The 27,990-nt window shown below is 48.9% G+C and overlaps 1 protein-coding gene across 6 annotated transcripts; it reads right to left on the bottom strand.

Moving 5' to 3' along the window:
* Positions 1–13: 13 nt before the first annotated feature.
* NCF2 (neutrophil cytosolic factor 2) lies at positions 14–26,994 on the bottom strand (the record flags this gene model as incomplete). 6 transcript variants are annotated; one of them, XM_079697324.1, is made up of 15 exons in its annotated part: positions 14–183; positions 2,272–2,449; positions 5,410–5,521; positions 5,649–5,800; positions 6,220–6,245; positions 8,000–8,075; positions 9,079–9,147; positions 9,349–9,490; positions 11,010–11,053; positions 12,470–12,529; positions 12,822–12,929; positions 13,818–13,952; positions 18,251–18,359; positions 24,764–24,846; positions 26,821–26,994. In XM_079697324.1, 15 exons carry the CDS (start codon positions 26,992–26,994, stop codon positions 71–73), a joined length of 1,581 nt encoding a protein of 526 aa, XP_079553450.1. In that variant the 3' UTR covers positions 14–70. The 6 variants fall into 6 exon arrangements, with proteins under 6 accessions (XP_079553450.1, XP_079553449.1, XP_079553452.1 ...); XM_079697323.1 differs by lacking the exon at positions 6,220–6,245 and having other exon boundaries at positions 5,649–5,846; positions 7,996–8,075; XM_079697326.1 differs by lacking the exon at positions 12,822–12,929.
* Positions 26,995–27,990: the final 996 nt, after the last annotated feature.

Genomic DNA, 27,990 nt, shown 5'->3' with positions numbered 1-27,990 from the left:
TGCAGAGGCGTGCTAAATCTTGCAAATGATAGTACCTCCTTTTCTTCAACTTTGTAGGTTGTGAAACATCCTAGACTCCTCTAGGAGTGCTTTCCAAGTCTGTAGTTGCACATTCTTCAACAAAAACTTTGGGGAAAATGCCAACTTTCCCTTTGCACTCCCCCTCCAGCCATTCTTCATTCACTGATAAAAGGAAAAGTATACTTCAATTTCTAAAATGAGTATAGGAGAATTACCTCATCTGAATATTGCACACAGATCTTTTGTCAGTCCTTCACCCCCCAGTTGTGCTAACAGAGAAAAGTCTGCTTTGGAGAGTGATTGGAGGTAAGAGCAAACATAGGACTTAGCCATTTCATTATTGGTTTCTGTCTTAGACATGATAATGGAGGAATAAAATGCAGAGGAATGAATTAGACTTTTCAAAATGTTACCAAAGGAATAAAGTGAAAGAAATTGAATAATGAATCTTTAGGTATGATTTTTTTTTAACAAAGAGTTTTAGCTTTGTTGGGAATCTTTTTTTTTTTTGATTACAGGAAAGGGACATGCAATTGGTTAAATATATTAAATAAGAATTTTCATAGCACCTATTTTGACCTATGTATGACCTACTCCAAAGCCTATCTACCAGACCATAGAACCAGTTCAGAAGTTTATCTTTGGATGTAAGACATCTGCATCAGATGTTACAGCAGCACTGGTGCTTGGATCCTGTCCCCAGAAACTCTTGCTTTAATTAGTGTGGAGTGTGGCCAGGCATCAGGGTTTTTTCTAAAGTTCACTCAAGGTGATTCTAATTGCAAACTGTTGTCTTGATTCTTCCTCCTATAATATGAGTCATGGATCAGCATTTGTTTGTCGTGGATCCTGGGAGCATACTAGAAACGCCAAAATCTCAGGTCCTACCCCAAACCTGAGTCGGAATCCATTTTAACAAGCTCCCCAGGTGATTCACATTTTAAATTAGAGAAACTTTTGGTATGAAACTCGTAACTGTTGAATACAGTTGAACTCGCCCCTCAGCCCCACACAATGTTGATGCTGAATTCTGTTTTCTCTGTGTTATAATAAAGTTTCAAAATAGTACACGGATAGTTTCTGAATTAGACCAACTTAGACTTTTATACATATCCCAGTAAAGAGTACACCACCTTCTCTGCATACCTACCCAGAAGGTTTTTCAGAGCATTCACTTGTCTTTTTCTTATCCCCAACCCCCCCCCAAAAAAACCTCTGGACAATTTAGCTGATTGGTTGATACTGACACTTAAAAAATGGTGTGGGGAGTTAAATCCAACTCTTACAACTGAGTTTCCATTCTCCCTTTCAGAAGATATGCACTGATTGTGCATCCTGTTTCTGTTTTTCATTACTCATATTTTGAGTTAGTTGCCACAGTCTCGTACACTCACTCTTTACCCCATTAACTTTAAAATCTGCTCTCATTTCTTAACCTTTTAGATTTTCTGTTATAATTGATAATAGTGTTCGGTTTTCACTACTTTGCGTTACTAATGCACAGGATTTCAGCCATGTGAATGAAGCTTTTGATGTGACTCTTACTTGTTACCAGGTAGAGAAATAAGACTGTCAAACCATGAGTTAGAGCGGTGCTCCTCTGTATGGTTAGTAGACCAGCATCACCTAGAAGCTTGTTAAAAATGCAAATTAGTGAGCCCCACCCCAGACCTGAATCAGAATCTCTGGAGCTGGGCCAAGGAATTTTATTTAACAAACTGCAAAGGATGCATGAGCATACTTAAGTTTGAGAGAACTAAATTCGAACCCTCCACTTATTTCAATGTTTAATGTGTTTGATTTGTAACATCCAGGAAAGTTGCCAGAGAGAGCAATTCTGAATAGCTGCTTCTTAAGGCAAAATTTATCCCCTTCCTCCTTCATCTTCGAAAAGTACATCAATTCAAGAACTGTTGTTTGCAGAAGATCAGTATTGTGGTTTGGTGCAAAGGCAAAATTATTCTAGCCACCTTCCAATTCATTAGTTCTGGTATGAGAATCCATGGCTTCCAAAACAGTCTTTAATAATCAAAATGTGACTTAAGTCTGCCATTTGTTGCTTCCCTGCCCAGGAGAGAGCATCAGATGGAAAGGTCAGTGCTCAGTTTTGCTCCCTCCGGCTGAAAGCTAGGCAGGATATTGAAACCATTGGCTAAAGTTTGTAGCTTACTGATGTTTTCTTCTCTCTGCTCTTGAATTTATTCCTGCTAACATGTGAATTAGTTACTCTAATCCAGGAGTAGCACTTACCCATTGATATCACCAGAATTACATCCCCTTCCAGAAACTCCAGGTCTTCTGGCTGGGTAGCCTCGTAGCTGAAGAGTGCTACCACTTGGCTCCCTTCCTTAAGCTGAGCTTCTGTTGTCTGGTTATTAGCATCCGATTTTTTGGTTTCTTCAGTTTCATCTGGAAAGCCCTGGTCACCCTGAAATAATAAAAGGCCTGTTAGTTTTCCTAACTTCCTGCAGCGAACACTGAGCATCACTAAAGTCAGCATCAGTCAGCAAAATGTCAGTGTAGCACCTGGGTTATAAACTCAGAAAGGCAAGTTTGTGATCAGTACCTAGCATAGACCTGACATGTACTTTATGAACACCGGATGGTTGGATAAATGAAACCAAAAGGTCTGCAGGACTGTAGATAGTCCTAAAATCTTACTGAAACCTTACAGTAATCCTGAAAAAGGTAGAATAGGTACTATTGTTACTTCTTTTCAGTTGGAGAAACAGAGGTTGAGTCACAAGTAAGTGACAGAACCCAAAGTCCGACCTGGGTTTCTAACTCCCAAATCCAACACCCTTTCCCCAGTACCCACAACACTGGGCACCTTGTTATAGAAATGCAAATTTTCTGCGCCATCCCAAATCTATTAATCAGAAACTCCCTGCAGGAGTTAACAGCTGTTACAGAAATTAACAATGATTTAAAACATTAAAAAAAAAAAAAAAAAAACCTTTTCAGTGAAGTAATTCACATTTAGAGCAGAACTCCTAAGCAGAATCCTTTAAAGACAGAACTGAAGGGATTAGTCCAAAAACAGACAATTGGAAAACCTAGAGTGACCTTTCAAACTTTCAAGGGACCCCTTGCACTGGCACTTACCCTCAGGGTGCTGCTGGGCCTTTCCTCTCAGCCAGAGGCACCAGGAAGTCTCAGCTCCAATGTCTCTACTTCCTGAAGGCAATTTTCTGAACTCTTAGATAACCACAAGGTTTACTTTGTGGAGTTTACTACAGGGCCTTCCTCCAGGCCCATCCTCTTTAATTCTTCCCCTCCCATTCATTTTTTTTTTTTTCCATTGAACATTTGCCTTTGAGTGAGAACCTAGCAAAGAGACCCTTCCCTAACTGAGCAGAAGCCCCTGCCCAGCTGTAGGGATGAGGGTTTGGAGGAGGGACTCTGCCTTCCACTGTGGGCCCAAGGCCTGCACGGTCTGGAATAGCTTTCCCACTCTGGTCATTTCCATGGCCTCAAAATCTACTTGCAGGTGAAAACTAGTAACTGACCAAGGATTCACTTAGGAACTATTTAATTTTATACCCCCTAGACTGATACAACTGCAGATGCCACAGCAGGAAACACAGGTGAGTAGAGGGAGAACTGAAGTGTCACTGGGACCCTACTCAACAACAGCTTTGGACAGGGGAGACTGCAGACTCATGGACTCTGGTCGGGACACCCCAGCCTCCAGACTGTGGATGGAGAGCTGAGTACTCAGAGGAAGCCCACCGGCCAGCCTAGCTGAGCTCCCTGCCTTGCTCATACGCCCCTTGAATCATCAATCCAAAGCCAGGCCTCACCGTTTTCTCCCTGCTCACAGCATCATCCTAGCACAGCAGTGTACAAGGCCTTCCCTGATCTGGCCCTGTGGCCTTTCCAGCCTTGTCTCCAGCCACTGTCCCAGTTACATCCAGTAACACTGAGCCCCCGTTCCCATTATGCTGATTCTTGTGGTCTTCCCTCTGTTCTCTCCATCTGTGTAATACATCCGTCCTAACCTCCTCCACCTTGCTAATTTCTATGTACCTTTTCCAGGATAAGCTTCAAGACAATTTCAGCATCATTTTCTCTAGGAAGGCTACTGACTTGTCCCACTTCCCTCCAGCCTCTTTGGGTGAGATACCCTCCTGTGTGCTTATATAACACAGTAAGGCATTTGTGCATCTCCATCAGTTTACTTAACACATGCTTTGTAGTCATCTGTTTGCCCTTGTCTTCCCCCCAAGAAGGGCCTGTGTCTTAACTAGTTTTTATATCTCTAGTGCCTATCTAAGAGAGCAGTTAGAGCCCAGCAAATGTTGGTTGAAGAATTAATGTCACTTGACAAACGCTGGAAACAACCCAAAAGTACACCAACAGGTGAATGAATAAGCAAATTGTGGTATCCATACAGTGGAATACCATTTAGCATTCAAAAGGAATGGACTACTAAAACACAAAAGAATATATCCGTGTATACTGTATGATCCACTAATGTGAAATCACATAAAAGGCAAACAAAAACGTATGTTGACAGAAAGCACATGGATGGTTTCCAAGGACCATTGTTGGGGGAGAGAATTAACATCTACAACGAAAAGAAATGGCAACTTTTCCTTGAGAGACTAAGGGACAAAGTCCAAGAGTAATAACTTGTAGCTACTACTTCTAGCCTCGAACTTTGCTCCTGACTCCCTTTATTCTTACTGGAAAGTCAGTTACCTCTTTTCTAGACCTCAGGTCCTATAGATAACCTGCCCTTTTACTGTTAGTATCGCGAGGTGTTCAAGAGTACAGGCAAGCTCTGTGTAATCTTGGTCAGGTTAACCTCCCTTTGCCTTGTTAACTAAATTACAAAATAGGATAACAATACCTGCCTCATAGAGTTATGCAGATTATGAGAATTAATACACAGACTGCACGGTACCTGGCACATGGGAAGTTCTCAATAGATGCTTGCTGTTAGTAGGAGTTTTTTATCCAAGGCATCTCTTTGTGAAACAAATGCTCACTACCTTCTTTCACTCCCAAGTGTTCTTCCCCTTGGAAACTTAAGGTGAAGAATGGCTGTGAACTCAGCCTCAAGCTATGACTTCATTCCAACCTTGCTTGATAGTGATGGGTCTAAACATTGAAACAATTAGGTGTGGCAGCAGATGGAAGGGACTAGAAGCTTTCTTTGGGCGCCTGGGCCTGCTCTTCTCTTGTGGGAAACCCTCTCCTGGCTGCAACCCAGGTGAGGATGCAATGGAATGGAGGCAGAGCTGAGGCTTGTTACCCACCGTATCCCTAACACCAAGCCTAGTGCCAGGCACACAGAAGGTGCCGGGTAAATGCTGAACTGCTGTTGAGGAAGTGGCCCATTAGAAACATGGCCTTAGATGCCCTTGGGCTCACTGCACTCACCACTGTGTTCTCACACCACACAGTCAGGCAGTAGTTTTTCACTTGGGCCCAGGCATCCTTCATGCTGTCTTCTGAAAGGAGCACCAGCTCACTGCTGTCCCGAGGCCGATAGCTGGGTAGAGATAATGAGGAAGAATGAAGTCAGAGAGCATCAGTGCAGAACCACCCTCCACTCCCACCCACCAGGCCAGCAGCAGGCTCCCAGCTGTCCCCCTAACTGCTCCCTGCGTGGAGCTCACCTCAGCTTAGTATGTTCCGGTAGGAGCTCCAGCTTCTTAGCCACCATGTCCCGGACCTGGCTGTAGGGGAGGCCGGACTGAGTTTCCATGACCACCGTGTACTTGTAGTGCACCTTGAGTGTGTAGGACATGGGGATGCTGAGCTTGACTTCCTGCGGGGAGAGCAAGCAAAGGGAACTCATGAGTGCCTGAGGCTTCCTCTGAGAAACATGCCGGATCACAGGGAGCACCCCGTGGCAGGGAGAGGCCAAGAAGTACCTGGTTTCAGAGTACCACGAGAGGGCCTTCAGAGCTCTGTCCTCCAGCCCAACTCTCACTTGGATAAGAATTCCTGCTGAGTTAGATCTGGCCCACCAGCCATGGGCCAGTAGGCAGTGTGTGCATGGTGGAGGGAGGGACTGTCGAGGGGGTCCCTGGTCCCTGTATGTGTGGTAGCATCTGGTCTACCCTTCCTTTGGGTCTCTTTCTGTATGTAATCCAGGGAGACACACCCGCGGACATGTTTACGTGGGCAGCCCATGCTCTTCCTTCCTCTACCACTTGAAATAGTACAAGGAAAAAAAAATGTTACCTTGGGCTCTTTTTTTTCTTTCTGACCTAAATGAAGAAGGTAAGGAATAAAACAAAAGAAAATGATGAATGAACACTCTTGGCCAGCCCCTGCTATATACAAGAGGACACCTCTTAGAACAGGGCACCCAACTTCATACCCTTTAACCTCTGGGATGATTACTAATCGTAATAAACTGCAGGGTAAATCACTGGGGTGATGTGAAGGGCGAAGCCATGAACACACAGATGAACCAAGTCTCTGATTTAGGGAAGATATAGGTATTATCAAAGGACCATCACATTCTCACCAACCCTTGGGGTTAGGGAGGGATTCCCCAAAGTCAGTTAACAGCAGTGCTGCTGGTGTAGTGGTATCATTCAAGATTCCCAAAGGTCAGTTAAAGCAGTGGGCTCCGCAGAAATGAAGATCAGAGAGTGTAAGATGAGCCAGGGGCCACTAGAAGAAATATTAGAACCACTATTTTCATTTTGTCCTTTATTTTTGTGTATGTTTTCTAATGTGCAAAATATATGAATATAGCAGTATGTATATAATTTATATAAGAGAAGATAAAGATACTCTAAAGATATTCACCATGGTGGGGAGGGGTGCATGATCAAAAAAGATCACTGATCTAAAACCCAGCTGATCACTGGAATCACTTGGGAAGTTTTTTCTAGAAATACAGGTTCCTAAGCCTCATTCCAGTCCTAAGAAACCAGAATCAAAGGCCTAGGAATCCAAATTCTTAAAATCTTCCTAGGTTAATATGTTTGCTGGACCCCTAGACAGAAAATACCAAAAAAAAAAAAAAAAGCTATCAAGGACATTTTGGGGGGCAGTAGGAGAAATTTGAATATGAAATATACAATTTATATTATATAATTAAGATATAATATTAACATTATCCTAGATATAACAATTATATTGTGCTTATGCAGAAGAATGTCCTTGTGCTTAGGAGACAGACGCTGAAGTGCAGCGTGAAGTATCATGAGTCTGTAACTTACTTTCAAGTGGCTCAGCCACTAGAAAAACATTTTATATTAGAGAGAGCAGCAGGGCAAGTATACGGTCCAAAATGTTAACAATTACTGAATTTAGGTGAAAGGTACTCTGGTGTTTATTGTACTATACTTTCAACTTTTCTGTAGGCTTGATATTTTCAAAATAAAAATAGGGGTGGGGAGCATCCCCAGTGATTCTAATGATCAGGTGGGCATGATGATCACTGACCTAGGATCTGGACATGCCACCTATTCAGTGCATCTCTGCCAAGCACTTACTCAGAATCTGCTTAATCTGTATCAGTGACAAAAAGCCCCTGACTTCCCAGGGCAGCCGTCTCCACACATCAGGAGGGTTTGCCTTTCACATTGGCCCCGTGGTTCTTTGTCCAGCCCTTAGGGCTCTGCAGAGCAGTTTCTTTTCCAGATAGAGTTGCTCAGACATTTGAAAAGAGCCACTGCATCCGCCTTTTAAGTAAACATGTGAAGCAATTACTTGAAACTTTCCTCCTGGGGTGAGGTCTCAGTACTTGAGGAGCGAGCTGGGATTCTCAGTGCCCCTAGAAAGCAGCTACATTTGCCCAAGCCCCACGAGTGTTCTGGAGCAGGCAGGGAGGAAGGCCATTGATCTCCTATGTTTGGGGTCGGTGAGTGGTATAGGAGAGAGGGGCCTCTGGGGCTGTGTGGTCCTAAACTGAGTGGCCTGCTGGGAGGACAAGGAACCACATTTTCCTGGAAGGCTGGGAGAGCAACTACACCCAGCCCTGGGATGTTGCTCCAGAGACACAAACCTGGTGACAACTGGGGTCTCCCAGGAGCCCTGGAACTGGGAGGACCTGGGATATCAGGCTCCTGCGAGGTTTCCTCCTGGAGGGAACAGGAAGAGAGGGTGAGAACCTTCATTCAGACACAGTTCTTAGGCAGGGGTAGGAGTTGGGGGCAGGGGAGACCCTGCAGACCCCCATGGAAAGGAGCCAGGTGCAAACGACTTCCTAAAAGCCGGGGTGGTGGTAACATTCAGGGGAGACTAAGGAAAGTGTTGGTTAAATGGGAGGCAAGGTTGGCCTGGTGAAAACAAATCACAGTAGAAATGAGGATCCTAACCCCCAGGTAAAAGGCCCTTGCTGCCTAATCACCCCGTTGAGCCACATTGGAAACCCACTGGGGGTGGGGTAGGACCCTGAGTCTTGTCTTAGCTCACCCTCTCACTCCACATCTTGCCCCTTCAAAGGAAACATTCCACTTCTCATGTGCATGGCAGTTAGAACTTTTCAAGTCATCTGGACGTAGTGACTCTGGGAGGGCCAAGCCCACAGAGGACAACTGGTTGCATAGTCTAGAGAGAGACAGGGTCTCCACTGCCATCAGACATCTGCATGGATCCAACAAAGACTACTCCCCAGGCCTGGCAGAAGGGCAGGTCAACGGAGATGGGGGCTGAGGGTGGGGTGGCAGCAGCATCAGAAGCAGTGGCTGGCAAGGCCTGCTCTCATTCAGTGTTTTAAAGCAGATTTCTAAATTTGAATGGATTTCACCAGCCAACACATTGACTATTCTTCCAGGTGAAGAGGACATTCTGGGAAGACCTAACATTCATAGGCTATAGCTTTGGTCAAGTCACCCCTGAACAGGAGGAATCACAGAGCTGGGGGGCCCCGGTAGGTCCTGCCGATGCCTCTACTCAGCACATCTGGGTTTTTTCCTTCATCCCCAGGTTCCGCTCTGGGCAGCTGGTACCAACGCAAGGTGGGCTCGGGACTAGTGTGTCTTCAGCGCCTCTTCCACGCTGCTCTTCTCTCCTCTGTGGTCTGTCAGTGGGGGGCTTGGGGGGCACATGGGGGGAACAGGTCAGACCTTGGCACTACAGTACCTGGGGCTTCTGCTGAGAATGGATCCGCAGTTCAGCTGGTTCCAGGTAGTTGCAGGGAACAAGCCCCTTCTGCAGTGCAGCACCACGGAGCCAGGAAGTGGGAAATAGAGATGCGCTCATCAGTGCCCACACCACAGAACAGCCCAGAGACATGGGGAGGGGTGGGCGGAGGACAGTTGAAAGAGGGTAGCAGGTGCTGCTCCTCAAAAAGCTCTTCCATGTGCTGCCAGGATCCCGTGGCCCCAAGCCCACCCCTGGTCCTCTGAATACCTGCCCGTTGAACATGACCGTAGCCCAGTTATCACTGCACTTCTTCAAGACAAAGACGATGTTCCCTGGCATGACCTGGAGCTCCTCTGGTGTCTCAGGCACAAACCCAAACAGCACACGGTGGGCTTCCCCTTCCAGAGCCCTGCAGGGGGAGGCAGAGGGGACAAGAGGGGATAGACACAAGATATAAGATCCCATCCACTGTCTAGCCTGGACCGCATCCCATCCCATGGCGCTATGGACCAGCAACTATGGTCATGGAGCCGGCTCACTCCAGGCACCTTCTAACTCCACTTCTAACTGCCCAGGTGACCCTGAGCAGGGAGCTTGCCTGCCTGAGGTCCCAAGAGGACTCGGTAGGAAACTGCATGTGAACGTGCTCCGTAACCATACGTGCAAGTGGCACAAGAGTAAATGAAATATAACAACACTCATCACGAGGCCTTAGCATCCCTGCCCTCCCTTCCCTTCTGAGGAGGAAGTTTCCTGGGTATGCTTAGCCAGCGCCCAAGCCTGGGTAGAGCCCAATCAGAGGAAGGGCGCAAGGTCAAGGTGGGTGAGAGCCCGCTGGCTGAGGAAGATGAGTTGGGGAGGGGGGAAGATCAATCACCTAGAGCCAGCATGGGGGTGGGTCAGGCACACGGTGGGGGTGGGGGGGACAGAGAGCAGGAGAGATGAGCCGGGAGGCATGGGGGAGAGTGTAAAGAGCTTTGAGGTTGCCTAGCTGTGCCTTGTACAATGTCGTTTCCCCTTTACCGGTTCCTCAAGGCCTGCTTTGCTCTTGGGGCGTCCCACTTGTGCCACTTCGGAACGTGTGACTGAGGCAGGTCCACGTTCCCTCCACTCGCTCTGGCCTTGCTGGTTCTCCCTCCCTCCCACTCTGCTCCTGCCTTTCCCTTCAGCCCCTCCTTTTGTTTTTGAACACCGTATTCATTTATAGGGGGGATACTGCCCCCACCGGCACGTGGAGAGTTTAGGAATGAGCTAAGCCAGCCCCCTGACTTTTATAGTTGCTTTGGTACTTTTTTCACCTTTTGTGGCACCCTTCCCTATTGGGGGTGCGGGAGCTAGGCTTGCTTCCTCACTTAGAGATAATAACTCTTAAGAAAGCTGTAGGTTATGTCATTCTTGGCTTCTCATCTTACAGAAGCATGACTTCTTTTTCTTGAGACCTTCCTCTTCCTTCTTCAGAAGACATGTGCCAACAGGGAGTGAAAAACGCCCACACAGGAAAGGACGTGCCGTTCCAGCTTCCCACTCGGCTCGCCTGACTCCAGAAGCCCGGCCTCCCCTCCTCCGAGGGGGCTGCGGCCCGCAGAGAGCTCTCCACCCTGGGGTCGGCGTGCGGCCCCCAGCGGCGACCTTCCACAGACACTGCTGCACTCCAGCTACAAGCCCTCACTCTCTGGGCGCACCTTGACCTGGGGACACGGGGCCACCACGCAGCTGTGGCCAGACCCCCATGTCGACCCCACCACGGCCAGGTCTCCGTCCCCCTGCATCACTCCCTTCTAGCCCTGAAAGCAGGAGGAGCCGGCATGCTGGGCTAAACTGCACAGGATTTGGCCCCTGACCCCAGCTTCACCTTCTTCAGCCCTTTGTGGCCATCCGTTCAGGCTTGGAGTTTGGATAGTCTGCATTTTGGCCTAAATCTAACTTACCTGAAGATCTCTGGGGTCTTGGGCCTGGGTGGAGGCTCGGCTGCCTGTTGAACATTCAGGAGAAATGAAGAAGGGCAGGACAGTAAGTGAAGGCGGGGGAGAGAGAACAAACGGTTAACAGAATATCAAAGGCTGCATTTCTGGCTCAATCAGAACACCATCTAGGGAGAGGACACAGTGTGCCCTGACTAAACACTGGAGGATAACGCCTCCCACCAGCTCCCAGGGCCCAGGTTGCACCAGCACGGCTATTCATCTTGAGCCACACCTGGTCTCTGGAGTTCAGCTGTCACAGAGCCACACAGTGTCATGAGGGTGTTTTTGCCCTTGAGCTCCATCCCCTTCCTGGAACAGTTTCCCAAAGCGCTGCTCTGTAGTTATTGTCTGCTCTGCCACATGACACTCGTGGGTATTTAAAAATGAACCCAAGGGCCACTGAGCAGGCAAGACGCTCCTTCTGAGGTGTGTTCCCTGTTCTACACTGAGTAGCATGGAGCCCAGTTATCCGGGCTTCTTCCCCTCTGGGAGTCCCCTGGCTGCCCTGAAGCCCAAGGGAATCCCGCAAGGCTTTCTTCAACTTTATGGTGAAGAAAGAGGTCAAAGAATTTCGCCTCTCTTGCTCTCCTCCTTTGCTCATCTTACCCTCCAGTGCCCCGGTGTTGGTCCCATTTTGAGCCAGCGGTCATCTCTCTGACCCCAGGAGGCTGTCAGCGCTGCTCTCAGAGTGACCGGGTGTGTGTACACTGGACCGTGGTTGCCACGCTCAGAAACGCCTCCCTCTGCTAGTGTGGACCAACACTCCTGCCCACCACAGCTCTTTTGCAGCAGAGCTGGAATTTTCCTTATCCGGTCCTACCCTCTTCCCCTCATAAGGGAGCTCTGCCTTCACATTTCTAGACCCACGGTCACCTAATCCATCTGGAACTGTGTCTCTGAGCCCAGCTTGAGCAGAAAGATGGTTCACCCTGGGCCCCCCACCTGTGTTCCCGAGGAAATCTTCTGCATGCTGGCAGACAGACGCAGCCAGAAGAGCCACGGCCTCAGGCCCTGGCCCCATGGGAGTCCCCTACCAGCCCCTGTGTCCTGTGTCTGAGAAGAGGCATTGTGCAAAAGCCTTCCTTAGCTGTGTTTCAATTTCCTGAGAGAATGGTCAAGACTTCGGGAGAGACAATACACACCAGAGCTCCCTTAGAACTTAGAGAAGTGAAGCCTGGCATTCGGGGAGAAGCAGGAGTGTTGGTCCCTGAGGACTTGAGATTAAGCCTAAAACTGCCTCATTCCCCCACCAGTCATGGGACCCGTGACAGAGGATGGTCATGCAGACACCCTCAGCAGCACTGAGAGCTCAGCCAAAGGAGCCCTTAAAACAAGGCAGCTCAGCACAAAGAGTCTCCCCAGTTGGCTGTTTCCCAGAGAGCTCTGGAGACCTCGATCCGTGGAGAAGGACAGGACCGCCTCACCTGTGGCTGCAGAGGGGCAAACCCCGAGAAACTGTCTTGATCCACCACAGATGCCACGACCTGAAATTGAGCAAGGAACGTGTGAGGGCTCGGTCAGCACTGCTTCCCCCTCCTTCTGTGGTTTTCCCCAAGATTCCCTCCTTTCTCACACCCTGGATTTGTTCTCGTGGGTACTTGGTTTCAGAAGTGGAGGGCGGCTAAGGATGGGCTTGCTGACCCTCTGGGTGAGAAGTTGCTGCTCTCCCAGGGCAGGACCACAAGGCAGGTGCCCTTTTCCCAAGAGTCCCTCCTCCCTTGCTCCACAGGGCCTATGCCAGAGGGATCTCAGGGGACGCTGAGTGACCTCACTTACCGTGGCCTTGCCTAGGTAATCCTTCTTGACCAGTTGAGCCACTTGCTTTTCATTTGGCTGAAACAGCCTGCCCACAGGGATCACCACTGGCTCATACAGCTTCTGTTTCTAAAACACAGAGAACATAGTCTTTTATAACCTGTGAAATGGGGCTAAGGATGCTTGTCCTGCCTCCCTCAATGAATGGATGCATGGATCCGTTGAGATAACCTCAAAAGAGCACTTTTTCTCAACGTGCAGGGCCGGACTTGTTATTATTTCAGGGTGTCTAAGGTAGGACCATTTGGGTTCACAATCACCTTACACCGAGAGGCCCTGAGCACATCTGTGGGTGTTGCGTGCCCAGCACGCTCTTTTCCCAGGGGAGCTGCCCCTTTCCCACTCTGTGTGGCTCAGGCAGGGCTGTCACTCACGGCCTGGGAGGCACCACAACCACAGAGGTGGCCCGGGACCCAAGCAAGGCCCACGACAGTGCTCTCTTGGGACTGGTGTTCGTAGACGTGGATAGGCATGTACAGACTGACTTGAGCCCCCTTGTTCCTGGTGTTTAAAAATCATATTTAAAACCAGCTTCATCCCCAGCTGTGCTCAAACTATGGATACTTTTCACCATTCGTTCATATAATCGATGCATTTTTGTTGATAGCTGTCATGCACCTGGCACGGAGCCAGGTTACGAGGACCCGGGGTGAGCAAGCGGGCACAGCCTCTGCCCTTGTGTGCTGGCCCCAGCCCCCAGCCTCTCCCCCTCCCCGGCTGCCACCAGGCGCCCCTCAGAGGGGCATGAGGAGGGCTCTGCTGTCCCATACTCTAGGCCCCAGCTTCTCAGACTTCCAGATTCATGATCCCACATGGAAACATGCCCCAAGATCAGTGTTACCCAGAGTTCAGAGGAGGTAAAAGCACCACGATTACGACTTCCCGATCAGCACGTGCACTAAAACAAACACAAATCCAAGCAAATCCTCCTGTCAACTGCTTCCCCAGCGCACTCACCCAAACACTTTCCATGGCTCTGTCGATTTTGGAATGTCTCGGCTCAGACTTCATGCTCACAGCCAATGCTAAACGTTCCTCAGCCTTTTTCCATTCCTCCTTCTTGGCGTACATGAAAGCAATATTATATAACACCTAGAAAAGCACAGGCCACAACATAAAACTTGAGGCTGCTCCGAATCTAGGGACCACGCAGGGGAGAGCTTGCACGTGTGTTGCCGGAATGTTGCCTGGTGACATTTCTCCCTTTCCCAGCTCTCCTGGGAATATCCAAAATACAATCAATCTTGCTCCTGAGTTATATCTAGCACAAGGACGGTGTGAAGAAAACATCATGTAATGCACAAATCCAACATCGTGTGCATTCTTACAACAGCCAGGTAGGTCAGGAGGGGACTAGAATTATTGTGTGGTTTTGGTATTGAGAACAGTTATGTGCTCAAGGCCCCTTGAAGAGTTGGGAATAAAATACAGGCCTGTGGCCTTCCAGACCAGCTTCTGCCACTGAGCCAGGGCTCAAAGACTGGACAGGTGTGGGATGGAGAGAGAGAGAGGGTTCCAGATGCATCATTCGGCATCAGCACCAAGAGAACCCTGTCCAGAACAGAGGAGTAACAAGACTGTGAAGTAGTCATATGGGCAGGAGGAAACTCTATGGGCAAAAGTCCACTGGAGGTGGAAAGAGGCTCGATACAAAGCCAGGGCATCACTATACCTGGGGTGGGAGAAAGTCAAGATGGCAGCTAACAAGTAGGGTTTACTTTAGGTGGAAAGAGGCTCGATACAAACCCAGGGCATCACTATACCTGGGGTGGGAGAAAATCAAGATGGCAGCTAACAAGTAGGGTTTACTTTACTTCTTTTTAACGACAGTGCAGCAAGTTCTTAGGGCTCCTTGCAGCATGTATGGAGGATGACTAAACAGCCAGGAGCTGCTGCAAGCTTTTCACAGGTGAAAGTGATGGGAATCACAGCCTGATGCCCCGGGGTGGGGTGTGGGCCGTTCTCCAGGGCCTCAGAGAGGAGGTAGAGCTGGTCAACTGAGGCCCGGCTGGAGAAGGGGATTGTTGGCCTTCCAAGCTGTAACACGTGGAGGCAGTGCAGTGGAGGTACCCCAGGGCTGTTTGCTAGTATGTGGTCTCAGCTTCATTATAAGATGGTGATAATAACGTTTCCTGCCTCCAGGTTTTTGTAAGAAATAAATAATTCACATAAAGCACTGAGTTCAATTGCTTGGCACACACTAGGTGCTGAATAGCTATTCATTACTCTCATTACTATTATCTGGGGAACTATTTCGGGACTTGCCGGGAGGCCTGCCTTCTCAGGGAGAGCCCACATGGTTTGGGGGAAGATCACAGGGCCGCGTCTGCAGACTGACGCCATCTGGGGTTTCTTTGTGTTTGCAGTCAGAAGGCTAAATCTACGAAGAGCTTGGGGTTCCTGGAAATCCGTGCTGCCTGTCCTTGTCATTGTCCTTATCATCATCGTCACCATCATCAACGAGACCATTTACTGACCGCCTCTTTGGGCCAGGCACTTTATCTGCATTATCTCTAAGCCCACAACCACCATACAAGGTAGGGGCCTCACTTCTGTGCTTCCATAGTCCTGCCCTAGCACTTCTCTTGCCCTAACCTTATCACCTTGCATTACACGTGACCATGAGCTTCTGGCTGCTGACACTGTCTTATGGACTCCTGGATCTCCATTGCCTGACACTAGCAGGCATTATAAATGTATGCAAAAATGAGTGAATTTATTAGTAAATGTGTATGAGGTAAGTACTCAGCCTTTCTTTACAGATGATGAGGAACCTGAGGCTAATAAATGACACATAACTTCCCTAGGTTTATACAACTAGTAAGTGTTGGGCAGGGATCTGATCCCTGTCTCTCTGATCCCAAAGTCCTTGCTTTAGTGGCAGCCAGATCCCAAGATGGCTCCCGTGATTCTCACCCTCCCACATCCAAGGGAGCTGACAGGTGTAGCCAATAGAATATTATGGAAATGAGGGGGGTGTGACATTTGAAGCTAAGTTATAAAAGACACTGATGCTCCATATTACTTTCTCTTGGTTCATTACTTCCTCAGGGGGAAGTCCAGGTCACGACAGGACTCGGGCCGCCTTATGGAGAAGTTCATGTCGCAAAGAACTGAGGCCTCCTGACAACCAGTAACACTAACTTGCCAGGCACCTTAGAAGTAGATCCTCCGGCCCCAGTCAAGCTTTCAGATGACAGCAGCCCTGCCAACATCCTGACTGCAACCTCATGAGAGCCTCTGAGCCAGCACCACCCAGCCAAGCTTGGGTTCCTGACCCCAGAAACTGTGAGAGCATAAACGGTATTGTTTTAAGCCACTCTGCTGTAGAGAAATTTGGTAATCAGCAGCAGATAATTAATACACTTCTCTATACCAGTCTGCCACCCACACTGTGATTTGGTCCAGGGCCTCATCCAGATAAAAAGGACAGTTTATCAAGGCAAGTATGGATGGGGGCATGGTTGGTTTTTCCATAGAGTTAGTGGCTGGTGCTGAACGATGGACACAGGGACCAAGCCCAGACACAGAGACCTAGACTCCCTTCCTGGGCTATTTCTGAGCAGCAATGAGCTGTTGCCCTCTGCATACGTGCTTGGCCAGCGCAGCCCAACCCTGACCATGTGTGCAGGAAGAAAGAAGAGCTCAAAGCCATTTAAAACTTCCTGTTTGGTTCTCAGCCACCTGCTCTTAAGACCTTTTCTAGCAACAGGTTTTTATGACCCCAGGACTGGAAAAGCCCCAGACTCTTTTCAAAAAGGATGGTGTGATTTCTCAGAACCCTGGTGAGAAGGGAGCGGTGGCTTTATAAGTAGGGAAGTGACTGGAGTGTCCCATGTGGTATACGGGACCCTGAAAAGTCCAGCCTCACTTACAGAGAAGCCCATACAGCCAGTATTTCCTGCCCCCTGGTCATCTCACCTCCAACTAGAGGGGGAACATCCTTCCCATGGAATTCTGCTTTGATGGTACCATTCTAGGATTCTTTCTCTGGAGGTTCTGTGTAAGTGATTCTCAATCAGGGGTAATTGGCAATATCTAGAGACATTTTAGGTTGTCACACTGCGGGTGGGGTGCTAGAGGCATCTAGTGGGTAGAGGACAGGGATGCTGCTCAACACCCTACAATGCACAGGCCAGTCCCCACAATAAAGAATGAGCTGGTCCAACATATCAAAAGGACCACAGTTGAGAGATGGTACTCTAGAAGCTGGCCAAATGCCAGCCAATTCCCACCGAAAAGCCTCATTTCCCTAGTGTGGGAGAACTGAAGTAAGCTGCTATCCTGTCACAGGGCTGGGTGGAGACGTGTGTCCCCAGGGGCCCAGGCAGCTGTGGACTCTATTATTAGCCCTGAGTGACCCTGGGGCCACTTGGCTTCTCCTGTCTGAGAAACTAAAACAAGGGGACATTTTTTCACCAATTCTTCTAAATAAAGATCTATGATATTTGCATGAATTTTAGTTTTAAAGCTACTGGTATATATTTGGGGTTTAGAACCGGAGTGCAGAGGGTGGGTTGGAAAAAGTACATGAACCTATAAAGTCACAGCCAGACATGCCTCTCTGTCTTGGTCATACAGAACATAAGTTATCCTTCTATGGAGACCTTTCCTAACTGTGTGCTCTGAGCTGTTCTTTGACCAGGAGGGGACAGCTTGGTGCTAAATTGTCCTCACTCTCTCTTTGGGTGTATACCACGTACATGAGGCCAGACCATTCATCGCAAAGAGTGTGAACTTGGGAACTGAGCAGGGTTAAGGCAGGTCCTGTATGGCGAGTGAACCCGTGACTTTGGATTTGTCAGTATAATGCTGAGAAAATTGCCTGTTCACCTGAATTATGCAAATTATTAGGACAACTTTCACAGGCCAACATACTCGTGTGCAGCCAAGCCTCCCTTCAGAGAACCCAGCAAACTCATTTCTACATGGTCCTTTGAGCCTCACATGAATAAAATCCATGCACTCAGGTAACTGAGGACTCCATGAGGAGCCCAAGGCAATTGATCTGAGTCTTTTCTTTTTTTTTTTTTTTGCGGTACGCGGGCCTCTCACTGTTGTGGCCTCTCCCGTTGCGGAGCACAGGCTCCGGACGCGCAGGCTCAGCGGCCATGGCTCACGGGCCCAGCCGCTCCGCGGCATGTGGGATCTTCCTGGAGCGGGGCACGAACCCGTGTCCCCTGCATCGGCAGGCGGACTCCCAACCACTGCGCCACCAGGGAAGCCCAATCTGAGTCTTTTCTTAAGGGAAAAATCTGAGTCCCAAGGCAGGGGAGGCGAAATGCCTTTTCCAGGCTCTTGGATGTGTCAACAGATCGACGTGCATCTCAACTGTCAGCTGCCCCTCAGCCAGCACCCATTCCTGCCCAGGCCGGGCCCTTCCTCCTCACCTCACAGGCAAACAGCTTGAACGGTAGCCCCAGGATCTTGTAGTCGATCAGCTGGTTCCCTCGAAGCTGAGTCAAGGCCTCCTTAAGGTCTTTAAGGGCGGAATCATATCTGCAGGAAAGAAACCAGTTGAAGGCACGGAGGAATAAAGAATAAAATGTGTGTCTGCTGCTCTTTGCCCATCCGTCTCACTAGGACAAGAAGCCTGTCTAAGCTCTTTTGACCTTCTCTAGTTTTTGGCCAATCCTGAGCCCCAGCATTCCATAGAACCCAGTGTGAATTGTACCCCCTGGGGTTGTGCATGCCAGCAACCCTGCCAGCCTCCCAATTTCAGGCAGCCACAGGTATTTTTGTCTCTGTTGACTGCACACACTTCCCACCTTTCTGACAACCAGCCTGTCACTTCCCAAGACAGCCTCAGTCTCCCCTGAGAGCTTTAAGCAGAGCAGCACCTGCTGGCCTCCACGTCCCCACGGGGCTGATCAGAGCATGGCTTGTGCCTTGCTTCCCACCAGGAGGCCAGGCCAGCCTGACGCAGCTCCAAGGGGCCCCTCCTCACAGCCACTGGCATCACCCTCCTGCCCAGAGCCTTCTCTTTCAGCTTCTTCTGAGTCCAGCTTAGCTACTGGTTTTGTGGCCTTTGTAGTCTCCTGTCCCCTCCCTCCTCCTCCACACACTTTGGGAAAAAGAAAACAGAAACCATCACTTAAGCCAGACAGCATTTCTAACACTTCTGGCACTGTCCTTCTGCTTTGTTGGGTTGGCGTTGTGCTGACTGGCTCAAGGTGGATCAGGGCGGCTGTCATTGGATTCGTGGTGGAGAATAGGGCCGACCATATCAATAGTGCCCATGAGCGAGACTTCCCTGGTGGTCCAGTGGTTAAGGCTCCGGGCTCCCAACGCAGGGGGCACGGGTTCGATCCCTGGTCAGGATCCCACATGCCACACAGTGAGGCCAAGAAAACACCCCCAAACAAACAAAAAACCCCAAAAACCACTTAAAAAAATAGTGCCCATGGAGGCGTGGGCAGAACCTGGACCAGATCTGCTTGGCCTGCCCCTGACCTCCACAGATGCCCTGGTGGGAGGGAGCCATTGCCAGGCAGCAGGGGGTAGAAGCAGCAGAAATCAAGCTTTCCCCATCCCCATGCCAGCCCCTGGCCTGGCAGGAACAAATGTGGCTGTCTGGTGGCTCCCAGTAGGCAACTGAACCAAAAGTCCCCCGGCCACTGTCTGACCCAGAGCTGCCATGTGTGGCTTCTCTTGAAGGCAAGCCTGGGATCTGGACACAAGCTGGTGGGGACCCTCGAGAGGTGGTGTGGCGTAATGAAGGCACCCTAGGACAGGGGCCGAGAGACTGCGGCCAGCCCCGCCGCTCACTGGGAGACCCTGGCAAATTGCTTCCCTGGCCTCAGCTTCCACGTTGATATTATAGGGAGTGCATTGTTATACTCAAGGGGCATAGCGCATGAGAAGCTGGCTACTACGTGCTCCTGGCTCTAACCTCTGAGGTCACACCCACCGAGACTGGAGTCCTGTCTCTGCCACTTACTGTCTAGTGACAAAGGGCAAGTTACTTAATTTCTCTGTTTCCTCATCTTTAGAATTAGAGAATAGTAATAGCACAAAGCATTCAGGTGCTTAGGATGGTGCCTGGCACACACAGTAATTTACTATTTTTATTTATATATATATAAGTAATATAATCTACATATTAATATATATAATACTTTACTATTATTATTAATATTTATAGATCCAGCTCTAAAACTGTCAATTAAATTCATATACCAATCTTTTCTTACATGCTTACTTAACACTGTATACTGTATTAACTATTATCAGGAGATAAAAATACATAGTTGTAGAAGCTGGAACACTGATCTCAGGGAAGCCTGGAACAGGCCAGGAGGGCAGGCTGGCCAAGAGGTCCCAGGGTGGCGGCAAGGTGGGGGGAGGGAAGCTGGACATTCTGTCATCATTTGGTTGGAAGGAAGTCCCACAGCTGCAGGGGCTGCAGGAGGAACAGCAGCAGGAGACCTGCTTTTGAAACAGAAGGATGGTTTCCTCTAACACATCCTTGTTAATAAAGCTGATTGTAAAACCTGTTAAAAGCAAGAAGGTCAGGGCTTCCCTGGTGGTGCAGTGGTTGAGAGTCTGCCTGCCGATGCAGGGAACACGGGTTCATGCCCCGGTCCGGGAAGATCCCATGTGTCGCGGAGCGGCTGGGCCCGTGAGCCATGGCCGCTGAGCCTGCGCGTCCGGAGCCTGTGCTCCGCAACGGGAGAGGCTACGACAGTGAGAAGCCTGCGTACCGGCAAAAAAAAAAAAAAAAAAAGCAGGCAGGTCATTCCTTAAGAAGCAAGAAGCATTTCAAGTCACTTACACATCCTTTTAGGCATTCCCTTGAAGGGGTGCGAGGTAAGCATCTCTGTTCTTTCCGATTCACTGAGCCAAGAAGAAGTGGGCAGGCGGAAAGGCAGGTGTCCTGTTTCATGTTCCACTGCCTGTTCGTGAGAGCGTGGAAGGTCCTCGGAGGGCACGCGTGAGGTTCTGTCACCACTAACCTGCGGGTGTACCTGCCTCTCTGGCGTGCGGGCTCAGCAGCTGAGTTTCAGCTGTGAAGTAACAACGCCTGTGTCTCCCTGGGGTTGAATGAGCCTAACAAAATCCTCCTCATAATTCTGCCCATCAGGATGGTTAAAGATCTGGGCCCAGGAGGAGGGAGAAAGAAAGAACTGACATTATTCAAAAGGCTTGCTTTGTGTTTAAAACGGGGTGGGAGTCCCCCCTGCTAGATGTCTGTTTTTGCGGTACGCGGGGCTCTTACTGCTGTGGCTTCTCCCGTTGTGGAGCACAGGGTCCGGACGCGCAGGCTCAGCGGCCATGGCTCACGGGCCCAGCCGCTCCGCGGCACATGGGATCCTCCCGGACCGGGGCACGAACCCGCGTCCTTTGCATTGGCAGATGGACTCTCAACCACTGAGCCACCAGGGAAGCCCCAAGATGTCTGTTTTTAAACCTGTCTTTGACAGCACTGCCCTGACCGCCTGCTGCCAGCCTCTCCTCAGCAACCCCATGTCTACCAGGAGCTGCTCCCCTGGGGCATCTGCTTGGATGTACAGCTCTGCTTCCTGCTGCACAGGGTCTGAAAAAGCTCAGGATGAAAATTCCTAAAGAGCTTTCAGCCCCGAGTTGGGGGCAGCGCGCTGTGCAGCCCCTGCATCGCTCCAGCTCTTCCGCAGGAGGTTTCCTCCGTGCCACCTGGAAGGCACAGCGTCTCTTACGAGGCCGAGGTGCTGGAAGCTTCCCGCCCTCCCCCCACAGGTTCTGCTGGGCTGGGCCCGAGGGCTTTCCTCACACACACACCCGCCTGGGGAATGTCACCCGAATGTCACCCGCCTGGGCTGCCTTGGCTGCTCGGCAGCGTGGTGGCAAACTCGCTGATGCTTCTCACCAGCTCTGAGCCTGAGAGGGTCTATAGTCCTCATGTCTGTGATACTCCCTGGAAAGGTTGCTTAGTAACTGGCGAAGTTCCCGATTGTTCCTGCTCTGCCAGTGCCCTCGTGCAGACTAGAATCCTGCAGTCCACACACTTGGATAATGGAGAGAGTCTGAGCCAGCTGAGAGGAGTCGAAATGTCACACACACACCTCCACGCCCAGGGCTGGGGCCATGCCCTTTCCCGTTTCAGACGTCAGGGAAAAGGCTCTGCTGTGTTGCCTCTTTGAGCAGCTTCACCTAAAGGGTCTCGCTATATTATCAAGGCCCTAATATTCAGAAGGCCAGGATCTGAAAGACACCTTGAGCTTCCCTCCCCTTTCGGATGACAAGGCAGGGGTCAGAGAGGTGAGACAGCCAGCTGCAGCCATCCTCAGACCTGACCTGCCTGCTCAGAACGACTCTACCTTCGTTCTGGTGGAACTTTATAATGACAGAAGAGCAACCCAACAACTTCCGAAAGTGGGAAAAGCTGAGAGGAAGAAACATCTATAACGCCACCTTAAAACAAGTCCTGTTGTAATCTGAAGCTAACCCACTCATTAAGAAGCGATTGTTCCAAGTCCCCATGGCACTTATCTAAAAAGATCTCCTATAGCGCTTGCCCCATTCTGCTTTGCATTATAGTGCTTGTGACCTCTTCCCCTTTTTAATGTACAAGTCCCTTGAAGAAGAGGATATATTTCACCTGCTTTCACTTAATAATTCCATAAGCATTTATTAATACTATACTAGATACTGAAAGCTAGTCTTAATACTATACTGGATTCCAGAGTGAAGAAGTATTCTTTCCTCGCGAGCCGTAGAGGAGACAAATATACAGGCACATATCCATCACACAGGAGACAGATGTGATAAAAGGATGCACAAAAGAGAGTGGTGGCCGCCCTAGCGGGTGAGTCTGCCTGGGGCAAAGGCCGGGGGAGGCGAGTGGGTGGACAGCGCTGAACCACAGGGTAACAGGCAAGGGAAGCTGCCCCTCATCCTGTAGTAATGGGATCCAGCGGAGGTTCTTCAACAGATCACATTTCTTTTTTTTAAGAAGATCACTCTGGGATATGGGTAGAGAAGGCGAGACAGGTGGCTAGGAAATCTGTTTGGAAGTGATTGCAATAGTCCTGGTGAAAAATGGGGTCTAAACCAGGGCAGTGCTGGTAGGGAGGGAGAGAAATGGATGCATCTAAAAGATATTTAAGAAGTCAACTTGACCAGGTTTAGGAAAAGAGACATTCTGGGTTGATCCCAGGTCGACACTTAGTAGCTGGCTGGGTACGGATGGAGATCAATCCAACAGGAGAGGGTATGATCCTTAAGGGTTCATGTATGATTTTCAGGGGACACTGAACCCCCTGAAGTTGTACATAAATGTATGTATGTGCTTGTATGTGTTTTGGGGGAAGATAGCCCATATATTTTGCTATTTGACAGCCACTGTTATAGTGATAAAAAACAGAGTCAAGAGCTGAACCTTGGGGAGGGGAGGACACCAACGCCTATGGATTGAGTGAAAGAAAAGAAGGCAGCTTAGGGCTGAGAATCATGCCTCATTTATATTATTTTCTCAATAGATAGTTATTGAATTAAAGATAAAACTTGGTAGATTTTTCTCTTAGATTGAACTATTATCAATCACAGACTAATTGAATCCTGGGTCTTATTCCTGGATTTTTCTGAGGTCTTTTTGACGCACTCAGTATATGAGCCTTTCAGATTCTGGGACTTCTGGGCATTTCACGTAGGTTCTTCTTCTGGGGAGACTTCACTTCTGCTCTTACCCATTCAGGTAATCAACTACATCTACATCTTGGAAGTCCTCTGAGCTTCTTCTGGTGGTTGCCCCTAGCAACAGCTCTGCATAGCGGCCTTGCAGGCTTGGTTTCTGACTAAACCCTAGGATCAAAGTCTTCCAGGGTTGCATGTAGAGCATCAGAGCACAGCCCACCCCTTCCCCAGTGCTTGGGCATTCTCTCCCCTTGGCCCCACCAATGACGCCCTGCCTCACCTGTCGTGCACATACATACACACCATACCCCTACTGACCATTTTCACTGTTTGAAAGTTCTTCATTAGCCTGAGCTGAATCGTCTTCACTACAACTTATACACACTAATGGGACAATTTCTACAAAGGGTCAGTTCACCATCCCCTAAAACATTTAAAATTGATGCTTAGAGTATGTTTTCTTTGTTATTTGTATGTTATTGGGGTATTTGGGGGAGGGGTGTGGGAATTGAGATTAACTTTCATTTTCTATTTAGTTGTCTTTTTCTACTAATATTTTGTGTTGACTGTAAATGCACCAAAAGTACAGAAAGGCTGATAAAGAAAACGGAAATCCCTGTACTTTCACCGCCTGGAGAGAACTGCTGACAACCTTTTGGTCTATGGCCTTTCAGACTGTTCTGCAAAATAGAAATGGAATTGTGCTATACATACTATTTTGAAATCTGTTTTAAATTTAGTATCTATGGTGAACTTTCTATATTAAGACATATGCTACATATTTATCTGTATTAATATATTCTTGTACATATAACATTGCTTATGTTCTCACTTTGGTGGCTGAATTATATCTCATTGAATGGATTAAACCGGGTGTTTGAAAACACATTCTGCAGGAATGAAGGAAGGTTTTGATGTGGTTTCATGACAATCATCATTGTGTGACAGCTCAATACCTCATAGTAGTAGGCCACCATGGATGCTCCCTTGATGGACAAGGTATCACTACCTGGGCTATGACCCATCAGGAACACTGGTGGGGTGCCACACCTAGCCTGTGGTGGTTATATAGGCTCACTGTGGGCCATAACTGGGCAGCAGGCCTGCCTTCCCTGCCCAGAGAGGGCTTCTGCCTCTTGCTGACTGATTGCATAACTTCCCAGAGAAGGTCCAGTCATGCTTCCCAACAGAAGCTGGGGAGATACTGCTCAAACACCAGGTCTGACATCACCAAGACCCCCTCGGGGTTTCTCTGTGCACTTCTCCAGCTTGCGCAACACTGGACCACTTACTTCTCCATCTGGTAGTAGAGCATCCCTCGTTGGAAGTAGGCCACTGCCAAGTGCTTGTCTCGGTTAATGCTTTCGGTGAAGGCCTGTGGGGAGAACAGCCAGGCAGTGAGGAGGTGTGAGATGAGCCAGAGGGTGAGGCAGGAAGGGTCACGAGAATGGTTCGTGTCTTGAAGGTGACCGGAGTCTGAGGGGTCAGAATGCCCTGTGTTGTCACTTCCTAGTGGCATAGCATGAGGCAGTTTACCTAATCTCCTTGAACCTTAGTTTTCTCCTCCATAAAATGGGGATATTCATATCTGCCTTTCAAGATTACTGACAGGATTAAAATAATAAAAGTAATCAAATTTGAAAATAACCTAATTAAAATTTATATACAGCATAATATTTATTTTATAAATGTATTACAGAAATACTATGCAATTAAGGTAATTATCAGTATGTGTGTTCTTATGGCCATTTTGTTCACTGTTTTGAAATATTATACAATTTAAATAATAACAAATAAGAATGCATAGAAAATTCCAGGAGTGAGGACTCAAGTATGAAACCAAAGAAAGAATGAGATTCCAGAGCAGAAGAAAGCAAAGAGAAACCTAGAGCAGGGAGACGAAGGGTGGACGGCGGAGTGGGCGAGCCGAGAGGTGAGCTGGGCTGCACAGCCTCGCCCAGGAGCCCCGAGAGGCCGGAGGCAACAGCCCCTGCTGGCGGAGCTGCACCCAGACCAGCTGCCGAGCTTTGCCAACCTCTTCTCCTGACAGTGCCTCTGCGGTGCCGTTTGCTCAGCCCCTGGGCAGGCTCCGGAGGGGAGGTGGAGGCCCTCTCCCTCCAGCCAGATGCAGGGCCCTCCTGCACTCCAGTCTGCCCACTCTGGAGCCGGAGGCAGGCTTGGCAGTCTCTGCAGGTGTTCCAAGCGGCCTCTCTCTCCCTCTTTGTCAGGGTGAGAATGGCTGTGGTAGCAACTAGCCCTTTCAAGGGGCCGGCGAGTCCACACCACCTTGCAAAGACTTGCAGTAAAAGGTAAAAATAAGGACTCACATTTACACAGTGGTGTGAAGTTACACAACACTTTAATAGTTGGTGCCTCCTATATGGGAATAGAATCTAAAAAAGAGTGGATATATGTATATGAATAACGGATTCACTTTGCTGTACAGCAGACACTAACCCAACATTGTAAATCAACTATACCCCAATAAAAATTAATTTAAAAAAATAGTTGGTGCCTCACTCAATCTTCATGATGTTTAACTTCTCCAGAAGCTGAGAACCAGAAGTCTACATGACTTCGTGACGACCAAAGGTCCAGAGAGAGGCACAGCTGGGGTTTGAGCCTAGATTTTCTGCTTCCAAACGCCATACCGTTTCCAGCTTACCATGCCCAATCTGAAAAAGTGATTGTTGAGAACGCTCAACCCCATACTAGGGAAGATGAGAGAAAAAATAGTTGAGAAAGTTGCCATGACATCCCACAACTTGTCCTCGGCAGACATCATTAATCAATCACCGTCTGCTTTCCTTCCACCTGCCTCAGAATTCTTAAAAGAATGCGCCACATAATTGATCAGAATTGTCACTTGAGATGAAACCGATTTTTCTTAAGCACCTCCTCTTGATCTCTTGGGCAGACAAAGCTCACACACAGGAACGTCTCGGAAAGCCAAAACCAGTGCTTTAAAATCAGGTGTGAAGCAGTGAGATGGAAATTCTGTGACTAGCAGCTGATAGAAAAAAACATAAAGTAGGGAGGCTTTCAGAAAGGTGTTAAAGAAAGTTTCCAGAATGATTTGAATGTAATAGATGGAGAATAAAGGAGAGCATAACCCACAGCTAAGGGTTCCCAGCAGGCTGCTTGTTAGAACCACCTGGGGAGCTTTTCAAAACTGTGGCCGTGAAGGCTCCTCCCCAGGCCAATTAAATCGGCATCTCTGGGGGTGGGTTGGGCCTGGGCAGCTTTTGTGCTTCCGAAGCTCCTGAGAGGTTTCTAAAGAGCAGCCTGGCTGAGAACCGCTAATGACAAAGGCCCGGGGGAGGCCACGGGCACAGGCATCACCACTCACCTTCTCCGCCTCGGGCATGCTTCCCAGGATCGTGTGCAAGCAGCCGATGTTGAAGCAAATCCTGGAGTGTGGGTCCTGGACAGCGGTGAAGGCATCCAGGGCTCCCTTCCAGTCCTTCTTGTCGGCTGCTAACACCCCTTCATTCCAGAGGCTGATGGTCTCGGCCAGGGACATGGTCAGGTGCAAACCGGGAGGCAGTGAGCTGGTGTCTCCCCTGGCAGGGCTGCCCTGGCCCTCACTTTCCTGGCCTGGAGCTCAGAATGGGGCACAGCCTCCCCTAAGACAACTTCGTGTTGCAAAGGCGGCAGGAAGTGTCCCCACCTTTTGGCAACTGACGCATAAGCCTACCTCGAAAGAAAAGGAAAGAGAAGGAGAGAGAGAGGGCAAGCAGGGCGGGGGGTGGAGGAGAGAGGAAGTGCATCAGAGGCTGCCCGTGATGCAGCAGTTCCCCAAAATGTTTCTGCTCTATCCCCCGGCTCCTCCTCTCTGTCTTCCTTCCCCATCTGTGGGCGGCAGCTTCTGGCCAGAGCTCTGACCCCAGGCTCAGGGCGACCTCCGGCTCCCTGTCAAATGAGGGTGTTGGATGACAAAATAGCTCTTTTCTCACATCCTCATAGACCGTCTTGATATATTTGGTTTTTTATCTTGAGCTAAAATTGGCAATCAAATTTCTGAGCAGGAGGGTCTTGGGTGTCCATCAGGGACTGAGATACTTTTGTGAACACGTAGGAAGCTCAGAGGGAACCAGTCTCCTGCAAATGGCAAAATTAGGAGCCAGATATGACAGTGAATTGTGACTTCTCCCATCCTTCTGTGAAAACTGAAGAGACGAGGGGTCTCATTGGTGACTAATGTGTTTACTAAGTCCCCCAAAACACAGATTTACGATTCTTTCCCTTGCTGCCCTGGAAAAGTAAAAGTCAGAAAAATAATTGGGAGTAGAGGGTATAACCAGTTTGATTTACTAAAATCCTGACTTCTTGTTAATCGCTCTCCACCAGAGTAGCGTTAAGGTCAAATGCAATTCTGAGGGTCAAATACTTAGGTGCCAACTCTTCTTCTGTAGTTACTGAAAGCACCTGCCAGTTATCATCAAACTTCCCCTATGGACCTGAAAATAAAACTTAAAAATGCCCATTCTATAAAGCTTGTAGGATCGAAGATGGGAGA

This window comes from Hyperoodon ampullatus (assembly GCF_949752795.1).
Source record: "Hyperoodon ampullatus genome assembly, chromosome: 2".
Classification (NCBI taxonomy): Eukaryota; Metazoa; Chordata; class Mammalia; order Artiodactyla; family Ziphiidae; genus Hyperoodon; species Hyperoodon ampullatus.
This window is presented reverse-complemented; position numbering and strand designations above follow the sequence as displayed.